Source organism: Enoplosus armatus, chromosome 15 (assembly GCF_043641665.1).
Source record: "Enoplosus armatus isolate fEnoArm2 chromosome 15, fEnoArm2.hap1, whole genome shotgun sequence".
Taxonomy (NCBI): domain Eukaryota; kingdom Metazoa; phylum Chordata; class Actinopteri; order Centrarchiformes; family Enoplosidae; genus Enoplosus; species Enoplosus armatus.
Window position 1 is genome coordinate 13,395,482 of NC_092194.1, and position 12,518 is coordinate 13,407,999.

Sequence of the window (12,518 nt, forward strand, 5' to 3'; positions counted from 1 at the left end):
ACATCACTCACCCTCGATACCCCTGCTTACTCTTGAGCCCTGGAATGAGTCCCTTCCCTGTGTCTAATGTGGTAAATCAGACGTGACCTGCCTTTCCTCATGTCACTCTTTTTTGTCAGTTTTGTTATGGGAATTTCCTAAACCCACTTTGTTGACTCTGCGGTACAGTAAAACCTTGTTCATCCTGATATTTGATGCATGAACTGGTCACTCCATCTGGATAGCAATTACGAATAAAGAAATTGCTACAGTGCAAAAAAAACACACTTCAATTCGTAATTGGGCTTTAAAGCATGTCTTGGAGCACAGCCGATCATCTTTGGTTTGGATTTCAGAACATTTCAGTGGTCTGAACAGCGTCCATTCCCAAGAGGTTTGGATAAATACAGCTGTAGTTGAGACAGTGGGAGGTTGGGATTAGTTTATGATTGCAATGTCAAAGGTTGATAGAAGAGGTTTGCATTATTACAAGTTTGTAGATGGAGGCACATGGGTTGATGGAAGAGGAATGTAGCTAATCATCAGTAACTGACATCCCATTGATCTTTCTTTCACTTAGTACCAGTGCTCCTCTATCTTTGGCTATAGCTTGATCCATTAAAGTTGCAGTCTGCATGTAAATAGCAGCTGTTATATAAGATGTTATTGTTTGAGACGGTTACTTCTAGATTTGCTTTGAACATAGAGAAGGTTGTTACTAGATATTAAAATCTACATGACTTTAATTTCTTGGTATGACCATTCACATCAAAGGCTTCCCAGTGATGAGAGTAGAGCAGACTGAAAATCAGCTTACTGTGGACCAGTGAGGCACGATCGATCAATAGTCATTAAGGAGGAGACAACACACCAAATTCCTTTAAGTACCCTGGAGCAACCTGGGAAAACTGATAGCTTATTGATTTGCTTTCTTTTTTTAAACCTCATGTATAAATTATTTGGATGTCATTTATTCCGACTTTTATGGGACAGAGAATGACATCTTTTCATCTAAGGTCACGGTTGTGTCATCATGCTCTGTATCCATGGCTGCTGTTTAACCTTGACTGTTGCTGGCTTTATGGATGGCAGTGTCGGTCCACCACTTTGGTCCAGAATGAAATATCTTAACAACTGATTGCTGATGATATTTTGTGCAGATGTGACTTTGTTGATCCCCTAAATTTACCTATAGCACCACATTTTGAATTTGTCTAATTTTAATTTGCCTGATACTGTAACCAAATACCTGCAAAACGATTCCCATCAGCCCCTGCTGCACTGTGTTTAGTGCTAATTAGCAAATATTAGCATGCTAACATGCTTAACTAAGATGGTGAACATGAACATTATACCTGCTAAACATCAGCATTGTGATCATGTTAGCATTAGCTGACAATAGCATTTAGCTCAAAGCACCATTGTGCCTGAGTACAGCCTCATAGCTGTAGACTTAGTCTTGTTAAGACTCTGACATAGTGGGCAGGACTGGTTGCAGGGAAAGAGCATACACATCCAGGTCAAAACACACTTGAAGGCCAATTCTGATATGAATAAACAGGTCAGTGTTAAAATGGGGGAGTGCCTGCTTTCTGTAGCAGTCTCTCCACACTTCAGAGTACAGAACAGAACAGCATTGTAGTAATTCCTCCCCGCTGTAGCAGGAGGAAACCTCAGCCTGTACATGAATGAGCCGTGAACTTATGTTTGGCTGAGGACAGCGGGGCAGATATGGCCAGTGAGCAAGATATTAAAACATCCTTTGTTGAGTCAAAAACCAGTGGCTGCAAGGTAAAGTGTGGGATCTGAGCTGCTCTACTATTCACCGTTCGCCTGATGTGACCCGCACAGAAAAAGCTCTCTGGAATAACAGTCTGTGCAGCAGCTTAAGTTGGACTGTGGGATGTTTTCAGTAGTAAAACATCAGACAACAGACACTGTACCAATGACCTGTGAAAAGCAATAAAAAAAATGGCTTTTATAAATCATAACCAATAAACAGATCATCATCTGGGCAAATGAAACACAAATTTCACCTTTTCTGGAACATTTCATCTGGAGTGTCAAGAGTCTTGTCTTACTGGAAAGGTGATTTAAGAGTTTGGATTGGCAAGACAACACCATTCCTTTAAAATTGGGCAAGAGACCAAGGGCAGACAGATTTAAAGCAGGGGCATAATTTGTTCTGCAGAAGCTCTGACACGCTAACACTAACTTGTGTTATTTCTTAAATCTGCTGGCCTTCATTTGGTATTAGAGGGTCTTCTCACAGTGTCTCTTTGGTTTTCATAGTGAACTCTTGGAAACCGTGTTGATAATTGTTAAATGGAGAGCCTTTTTTCTCATAAAAGTCCAGAGTGCATGAGCTGAATGAAGGATTTCTAGAGATCTACACGTAAAGCCTAAAACACCCGTAAAGGAATAGGTCGACATTTTGGAAAATGCACTTATTCGCTTTCTTGCAGTTAGATGAGAAGATTGATACCACACACGTCTGTACTGTAAACATGAAGCCACAGCCGGTTAGTTTAACTTAGCATAAAGAGTGGCTTAGAAATAGTCCAGCCCACAACTTTTTACACTTTGGTGTGTTAATAAGTGAGTTTTAGAGGTACTGCTATGCAGATTTGGTCACCTTTGGACAGAGCCAGGCTAGTTTTTTCCTCCCATTTCCAGTCTTTATGCTAAGGTAAGCTAATCTGATGCTGGCTCCAACAAAATATTCATCATCATCTAATTCTAGGCGAGAAAGAGAATAAGCTTATTCCAAAAATGTCAAAAAGACTCCCCTGTTCATTTGACATGTAAAAGTTGGAGATGTGTACCTAACAGCACTGCTTTTCTTTGTCCCACCTTTTCTTTTTTCAAATCATCATGCTGTGCTGCCAGACATGATTTAGTGTTTCTGATTATGACAGCCTATAAACGTGGGTTTTCCGAGCTGAAGGCAATCTGATGTGATGTGCAGGAGCAGGTCTGTGATGACAGCAGCACTTGCTGTTCCCAGTAGATTTCCTCTGCTGTGGCACATCAACTTGCTTAACAGCATTTATTACAGGCTGACGTTCCTCTTGCCCAAATATTTTCTTAAATTAACTTTCAGCCACATGGGAAAAAGCTCTCCATTGGCACACACAGAAGTTACTAATTTTCCTTCTACTGAAGCCACACATCTTTTAAAAGCTGTTTAGTTCTATAGCGCATTACACTCGTCATTTTCAAGCTTTTTCTTTGAACTTTTGGTTAATACATGCCAAACCTTTATTGTCTTTATTGTTTATATGTGTACTTTTTATTAACTTTTGTTATTTTAAGTCTGTTAAAATGTGTTGAACAATGTACAAGCCTCCTGTTGAGTGTAGAAGTAACACTGGAAGTGCTTTACATGGCAGCCCTGTGAAAGCCCCCGGTCTTGCAGCAGTGGCTTACCATAGAAGGAGAATATGCCACTCTGCCGTTTCCTCCCCTCGGTGACTGGAGCAGGAAGTGACCACACTGAACACGCCTACTTGGCAGTGTTTGCTGGTGACTGATTTCCTGTCTGTTACCCCTGGAGACCGAGAAAGGCAGTCCAGCAGGGCTCCATTAAAGCCAATTAGCGAGAATGCATTCTAAAACTGCATCAGAAGCCAACTCCAACCCACCAAATGTCACTAATTATGGTGCTTTTTTAAAGCTGAAATTACAGGAGCGGGGTGCTGTTTCTGTGTGCTTTAGGAACTGCATCGTCATCTAACTCTCGCTTTCTTAGAGCAGGGTTACTGAGGTTATGAGAGGGGACGTGCCGTTGTACCAACCACAGACTAGTAACTTGGGGTTTGTTTTCTAGTCAGCCCACCAAATTATAAATCTCTCAGCTTGGGGTATGTTTGGGGTTTTTGGTTGGGGATTTTTCCCCTGGCAGACATCCACATGGCAGACTTTCCTTGTCACACACCAGTTAACATAAACAGCATGTATTTAATGCCCACATAATGCAAAAGTCCAAACAAAATGCCCAGTGCTCCTATATACAACTGCAGAATATGGGACTGAATGAACTGACCTCTGTTGTAATGTTTGTGTTTCTGACCCAGCCAATGCCAAACCAGTCCACTAATTAAACAAGGACTTGCTGCAGCTGCCAATTCAGACTGTGAACAAGACTTTTCTTTATCTCATTTTCTAACCTCTCCAGGCTGCTGATAGCGTAGAGCCCAGTCCAAACCCGAGCCACAGCCCAGCCTCCTGGAGGCGGCAGCTGCCCAGCAGCGACCCTCACCACCTGGGGAGCTCTTATGACCGGGCGCCCAAGACAGCAGGGGCCTCCACCAGAGGGGATCTGTGGGCCAGTCGGGGTCAGGGGTCAGGGGCCAGAGCCGAGGGGAGGAGTGGAGCGGGGAGCAGACCGTGGAGCCATCGTCCCTCTGAACATCATTAGACCAACTTGGTCTGTGCAGGATTTCTACAGCAAAAGGACAGGTAGGAGAGAGGGCAGGATCTTTTCTTTTCTTCGGACTCCAGAAACTCATTAATTAAAGGAAACTGATGTTAATTACCCTTGTTGCAACGATTTCAAATCTCTTAAGGGTGTTTCAAATCAAATTTGCAGTATTAAGCTGACCTGACACTGCTGTAGCACATTTTACAGCAGTGGGTTTAGTGCATCCATCATGGTGGCAGCAGTGCGGTGGTTTAATAAGTAGCATTACCCCCAGTGGGAAGCCCCAAGTTCACTGCATGTAACAGTTAGCATCCACCCTGCTGAGGCGTCCTTGTGCAAGGCAATTCCAGGTGAACTGTACTGTAGCTAAACCTACAAGCAAGCATACAGAGAAATCCTTTATTCATGTTCAGCTGACCTGCTGTGCACTGACTAAAAGCCTCTCTGAGTTATTCTGGAAATTAATTGTAATAATTTTAATTGGAAGTGTACCAATTGAGCACTGTCTCTATTTTCCCCATAATTAGTACCAAATTACCTTGTTCTTTCTGGCAAATTTTCTAGGAAATTATTTGGAAATTACGGGCCAATCATGCTTCTAAAGAAGATGAATAGTTGTGTTTAAAATATGAAGTATGATGAAGTAAGATCTTTCTCTTCATTTTTTCTTAACAGCACTCCATTAAGCTCTCAATGGCACAAGGAGGGCCAAACATCAGTCTCCCATCAACTAGTGGCTACACCATTACCACCATCTCCAAAAGTCAACATCTACAGAAAAGAAAATAGTAGTTGCAGCCATATAGAACAGCAAACCACAGACATCCTTACTCTGGCCCTGAGTGCACGCTGAGACGTGAACAGCTCTTCCTATCCGGAATTTTCTCTGTCCCAGAAGAGGCATAAATGGAAAGACAGTGCCTGTACAGTGTTTTTGGAGGTCGTCTCACCAGCCTGTGTATCCTCTTCTGCTTCTTGTGTTGGATGTATTATAGTATAATCCCGAAACGTGACAAGGGAGAGGCTGGCATGCTGGGGACGGCTGGAGATTTTCCTGCGTGCCAGAGAGGGTTTAAAGAGAGTTAGAGGAAGAAGGACTCAAACGTTGAGAATGCCTTTCTCAGAGGACCATTACAGTGACCTGAATGGAGCTGGATATGTCGCTTCTGCATCAGAACTTCAACCTTTCATCACCGAAGAAAACAACCCAATCTTCAAGCAACAGCAGTACGATGTTTAAGATGCATCTTCATCTCACAGGGCTGGATCTTCATGCAGAATTCTTCACAAACTAAAGGATCTTTACCTTAAATGTGACCAAAAACAGGAAGCGAATTACCATCTTTGTCGACTCATCATATTCACTTATTCTTACTTGCTTTGATGGCCATATTTGCCGATTTCCTCACACATATATACACAAAACCATATAAACACAGGCGCAAACAACAAGAAAACAAAACACATTTTTAAGGTTTGGTTTATTTTGAACCCGTGTCACCACTTTCTGGCATGCAGCCTCAAACTGGATTTCATTTGGGGCCTCAGATGTTGAGCAAACATTTGCATGTTTCTAAGTAATAAATGAAGAGCACTTGAAAGATTGTGACTCAGCATGCATTCTGCTTACAAGATTGCTGGTTGGCTGCATTTAAGGAGCACACACACACACACACACACGCACAATTTCTGACAGACCGGGACCTTATTTATGCATTTTGCCATTTTCACCACCACTTATTTTGATTCTTTGTAATTCGCTTCCTGTTCTGCATTATCCTTTCCTTTTCTGCTCAGCCATACCAAGACAAAAAATCGTATTTGCACGCAATGAAATGCATTGCACATGTAGAAAAAAAGAATAATTGGGGGGAGGGGCATTGTTTATAACCTCAAAACATGCTACAATTTCCATGGTGCTTTGTTTTACAGCTGTTGCAATTGTCCTCATTCATGTATTTTGAGAGAGCCATAGCAAAATGGAGTTTCTGTTTTAACTGAACATTGGACTTCAGATTACCAGCAAACCTGGCCTGGCAAGGCGGACATTTTTTCAGTGCTGCTGTAAATACTGTGTACATGCCAGCCAGTCATAGGACGACACAAGACATCTAACCACAAGGAACTGACTGTCCAGCTTGTGTGTGACTGGGTTCGCCGTGCGAATCGTCCCAGCTTATCTCCTTTTCTTGTTTCTATAGAGGTGTATTATTTTGTTACATCATAAAATATCAACTTGTGGTTGGTATGTTGGAGTAATCTCTCATTTGCGGGGGTCACTGCAGCAATGGGGGTGCCATAGAAACCAATTTAATAGTGGCCAGTAATAAAATAAGGTGTTTTCATTGAGGTAAATGGTGCATATCTATGACAGAAACTTTTCTGTAATGTTTGAGTCTTTCAACAGGCTCCTGCTGGATTTAAAATTTCACACACGAGATTCTTTTCAGTACGACAGGCAATGTAAACTTTGATCCCACAACAAAATTGATGTTGCAAAATGTTGCTATTGAATGCAGCTGAGAATGACCAATTGCTTGATGGCTTGATGCACCGATCCAAAACGACTGCATTCTTTGTCGATCTGACAAGATCATGTAACCTTAACTGTGACAGCTTGGGACACATGGGATCTGTTGAAAAACTTTGGACTTTTAAAGCCCAGTCACACCATCTGGTTCCTCTGCTGTTATGGATTTCAATGCTGCATTGGGTCAGACCCTGCTGGGGATGGCGTGTTATCAGTCTGAGTACATTTCTCATTTCTTCTGTATTCTACCAGCCGCCATCTAGTTGTAATATTTATTAGTCTCCATATATGTACTGGTTCTTTTATTGTGAAAATGTCTGCCCAGTGGCAGGGGCCCAGTCTGTCGCCGCTTTGTCACTTTACTGTTTATGCAAGCAGGAGATTATATGCAATCAATAAAACTACCCCCCCATGCAATGTCTGTAACTGTCAGTCATCATGCTGTATGTGCATATCAGAGGCGACGACTGTGTTGTGATAAGTCCAAACTAAAAGGTTTGTTTACCTTCAGGATGCACATTTTCACTAATGTTCTTTTCCATTACGTTTACCCTCTGCCAGAAATATCTACAGTACTTTCATCTGTGCCTTGAGATACAGGAAGGGAGGTAGATTGTCCCAACAAATTCAGACTTGCTGTGCAGATAATTTACATGCAATACTAATTATGGGTTCTTTTTTTCACATTTTTTACATTTAGAGGATTGCTGTATGGAACATCGTAAAAGTATTTTTGGTTTAAGCATAAAAAGAGGTTCTGCGAGGGAACTCCTCCCTGAGGGATGTCACAACAAGGTTCCCTGAGAAAAAGCTAGTTTTTTTTTCCTAACCTAACTTCAAAGTACCCTTTTAGAATATAGACCGCACCGCCCAAAAAGCTATGTCCCTTGGATTTGTCTGTCAGAGTCGCAGGGTGCAGCGCAGTTTCAGAGAGGATTGCCATGTGGCCTCTTCATGGCCGCTGCTGGCTCTATGATAGAACAGAAACAGACCAGACATGCTGTTCAGAGCTCTCAGTGCACATGCCAAGACTGGATGATCATATAGTCTTTCTGAGCTTTCTCTGTTATTGTTTCTACTACCACTCTTCTCATTTACTAAGAGGGAATGCCATCTCTTTCCCAATCTCTCATCTTTTCAACCGATTCCAATTTTCCTTTTAGTATTTTGGAGAAGTCAGATTTCCCTCCCTCCATCTTTCCTCTCTTCTGTTTCTCTGCATCTTCCTTGGATTCTCATGTCCTAAAGGGAAAGCCTAGTCCTAAACGGCGGTGATATGTGTTGTTGGTTCAGAGAGTTGTTCTGTTGAAGGCCAGAGGCCTGTCACCATATAGTGATGGGCAGCTCCCCGGGTAGATGAAAGGTCAGAGTTCAGGGCTACATCTAATCCTGTCTTTACGTCTTGACTCAGGGCTTCTAAATACAGGCAGGAGGAAGACGGACAGCTTGGCCGTGATGTCCACTTTAGGGATAATTAAAACGGAGGGTATCGAATATCCAGTTCTGCCTGCGCTCATGCTGCCAGAGATACACGTGGTGTGGTCATCCATCGCTGTGTGTTGTTATTAATATGTCAGTGAGGGCTTTCATTTTGAAGCTGGACATGTGAACTGGTGTGTCGTAAGCTGCTGCAGATTCCTGAGTAAGAAGCTGCTGAATGACAACTGCGCACGTGTGTTTGTCAGAGTTGGCATGCAGGGCCGGAGATTGTGTTTTAATATTCAAGGCTGACATCACTGTGGGTCAGGATTACTGTATATAGCAGCTTGATACAAGTGCTAACTCGAATGCCCTCCTCATCCTGCCTCACTGCCCCCCATGAAGTTCTCGTGTCCCATTTCCCTCCGCCCAGTAAATAAAAGTCTACCATGTAGACAATCCTACAGTCTCACCCGTCCTCACTACAACGATACTGTGCAACTTCTATCATTCGTCACTTTCCTTCATTCCTCTACCTCTCTCTCCCCCCTCACCCTGAAGAGAGGATTTGAGTCGGGGGGTCCCAGGAAGAGCTCAGCTGTCGGAAATTGTAGGTTTTATGACGCGTTGGAGGGTTTCCCTCCGAGAAACCTGCTTCAAAGAAAGCTTTTTAAAGGGCAAAGTTGAAACTGCATCTTCCGCTATGCATGCTGCCTTTCTTCCTTACATGGCCCCAAAGTACACTAACACCCAACTGTACGTCCACTGCGTCCATTGAAACCTAGCTGGACTCTGCGTGCCAGGAAGAGGACCGGTTGAGGCTTAGATCTATATGCGTTTTCGGCGACATGCCGCTACTCACATCACGTCTTATCCGTTGCTTCCAGTGGGGAGAGCCTGTACAGTGTTGACGTGGTGGAATGTACTGACTGGTCATCTGGGACTCAAGTGAAGACTTTACAGGTTTCAAGACTTCTATGGCTTTTGTGGCGCTATAAAGAAACAGCTGGGTGCTGTTTCACAGTTTTTGTCGCTTCCTCTCCTCCCTGAATGATGGCAGTTTTGTAGAACATTTGTTGAATCGGAGAATCATGACGGCGGCGGCGGCTGCTGGAGCAGAGTATTTAGGAGATGGCTGTGAATGATGTGATTGGAAAAAGGACAAGAGGTGGTTAAGCAGTGGAACGAAAAAGAGGCTGCTTCCGCTTTCCTGCTCAAATACAGACTAAAGAGTTAACAGAAATCCTCTTAAGCTCTGCTGGTGTATGTATAAACATCCGTTATTTACAAGTCATTGTTTTTTCCTTTTTATAAAGTAGACTAGAATGTACTTAGCGGAGATTGGAGTGGCGAGGGAGAAATGGCTCTCGGGCTGCGAGCAGGCCCTTGTCCTCAAAGGCCTCCATTGTGAAGCCAGGGTCATGGTGTCATTGGGTGGCGTAGGCTGTAATCTGCACTTAACCAGCACTTAACTTTAAGACCTCAAACGACTAATGCCCCCTTAGTCCCCCTTTGTCAAAAAGTTTCCTCTTTTGTGTCCCAGAATTGTACTTTAACTCCATTTCAGTAGCTGTTTGCTGAATGTACCACAGTCACATATGTTATGTGTTTTTGCACCAGCCAAATTAGAGTATTTAAGCATCATCTCACAGTTAAAAAAAACAGGAAATTGGCGTGCACTCAGTGAATGAATCATGTTTTGAACATATTGTTTGAGGTATGGCACCGTGTTACGCCTGCAAACTCAGCCTTCTAACGTTGTGCCAAAATCATTCCACAGTATTTCCAGTTTACAGTTGGAGACGATGCCAGTGTTTCCCAGATGGATACCCTGTCTCTAAAATACTGAAATTAAGGGGAAATAATGAATTTGAGGGTTTTCTTTTTTTTTCTCGGTTTTCTGCTTATGTATGTTTTTATTTCTTTGTTAAACAAAAGATGTCTTATTTTGGAAGCTATATCGGATAGATTTTATTTAAGGAAAATCTTGTAATTTTGTAAAGTGGGCCTTATTATTGAAATATATTAAGTATTGTCCATCTTGATTTTAAGAATGATATTTTTTGCAAGATAATGTATCTTCCTCGTTGTTATTACACTCCTGGAGAGTACTTCTTCCTGTATTTTGTGTTTGTTATTTTAATGCAAGACATTTCTCACGACCTGGAGACATGAATGGCACACCACGGATCAGAGAGAGAGAGAGGGAGAGAGAGGCCAGGGTTGTGTCATAGTCATTGAAGAATGAGAGCGATGTGCAGTTTTATCAGAGCTGAGCAGGTCTGCAGTGCTGAGTGGTTCACCATGTGTCGTCCCATTTTTATCGGGGGCCATTCGGTGCTCCGGCCTCTTCGCTGCTCTGTTCTCCCTCACTCGTAAATTCAGGGTTTGTACATCTTCTGTGCTGTATGTTTGTATGTGCTGCCAAAGAAAGAAGCGTGCAGGCCCCTGACACACATGTGTATATATAAACGCACACAAATAATCGAATAGGAAATAATCGAATAGGAATTAAAAAAACAACAACATATAACTGGATCTCATCTCTCTTACACGCATACATGCACAGATACGAATTTCAGGCCTGTACAATCAACCTTTTTTTTTTTTTTTCATTTTACTGCCGAGTGTTTATAAGTTCATTTTGTGTGCAGAAGAAGGAGACTGACGAACAGAGGTGTCAAACACAAAAATGTATGTGATAAAATCAGATCAAAAGGGTTTTTATGATTATTATTTGCTTCTCAGTGTGTCAGCAATGTCAGGTGGATTGTGTGGGGAGGTTTTTTTTTTTCTGTTTTAGACTTAATACATTGTGCATGTTTTAACCTTACTGTGGCTGGCGCACTCTGCATGTAGGTCTCTTGAAGCTGCCAACTGTACAGCAAACCATATGTATTCCAATAAAATAAAAACCAACCTGTTTGTAACACGTCTCCATGCTGGAACCCGTGTATGTTAATCTCTTTCATGCTTTTTGCTGAACAAGCTCAGCAAGTTTTGATTTCATAGCGGTACACCCTGTGTGTGTGTGTGTGTGTGTGTGTGTGTGTGTGTGTGTGTGTGTGTGTGTGTGTGTGTGTGTGTGTGTGTGTGTGTGTGTGTGTGTGTGTGTGTGTGTGTGTGTGTGTGTGTGTGTGTGTGTCCGTGTCCGTCCAATCCCCGGGTTTGAGCAGAGAGAACAGCAGCTGACGGTATGCAAAATAAGCAGGCAGACAAATGAGGCAAATTGTTCAGGTACAAAGACGAAAACCACAAGCTGTTGTGGAATGCAAAGTCAGCACACACAACTTTCTCTTAAACAGCTACGCCTCGCTTTGTGAAAGCCAGCACTTCTGCTCCTGCAGCTGTACTTTAAATAATCATCTGATCGACACAATCTCGTCTGATAAATCGGACTTTTCATGTGAAAATGGCCGACCTCTGTCCCTCAGTTAATTTAGTATCCATCAGTAACGCTCCATGCATTTCGGGAGAGTATTTCTGGTTTCCATTTTACCCACTTTACCTCAAGCTGCCTGATAATTTTCTACATTTTCCAGTAACAGTTTTGTATAACTGCAGAGAATAAGCCTGGGCGTGTTGAATTCAGCTGCATGGTCTTTATGTGTAGGTGGAGAGAGTGATGGAGTGAAAGATCAAATTATTGTGCCTGCTTGAATAGAATGAAGCCTTCGTTAATGTTATTATCAGTAACAGCTATGCTTTACCTACTATGACAAGTTAACATGTCTGCTGTGAGAAAGGCCTTTTATGGATCACAAATGCTCACAGTCTCAAGGCTTCTTTCAGATTTTAATGGTAAGAAAAAACACTTATCATCAGTAGTCCACCATTTAGTACTGCCAGAGGGAATCAAAAGAAGGCCTTGGGTTGTGCGTGGGGTGTCATGATCAAAACAGTTGAGAGTCAGGGGTTAACGCTGTCTCCTGCTTGTGGGGATTAATCTGTCCTAAGTTCTGATGCAGGGAGGTGCTACCCTAACACAGTGGTGCCTGTTTGGACCCTGGTACTCCTGAGCCTCAGCGCTGGTGCCTGACCAGAATTAGTGCTGTGAAGTCAACCGTAGAAATGACTCAGTGGCACTCCAGGTGAATGTAGGAGGAAGAGGAGGAGTGAGAGTGAGAAAGAGGCTTCACCGCCTACAACAGGTGTCATAGGAGAGAC

The 12,518-nt window shown here is 42.7% G+C and overlaps 1 protein-coding gene across 1 annotated transcript in view; it reads left to right on the forward strand.

Moving 5' to 3' along the window:
• The window catches only part of luzp1 (leucine zipper protein 1), a 40,505-nt gene extending 35,335 nt beyond the window's left edge, over positions 1–5,170 (forward strand). Inside the window, exons 7-8 of the mRNA XM_070920757.1 lie at positions 4,157–4,440; positions 5,078–5,170. Of these exons, the coding sequence (XP_070776858.1) occupies positions 4,157–4,399 (243 nt within the window). The 3' untranslated portion in view covers positions 4,400–4,440; positions 5,078–5,170. The remainder of the gene's footprint in view (positions 1–4,156; positions 4,441–5,077) is intronic.
• Positions 5,171–12,518: the final 7,348 nt, after the last annotated feature.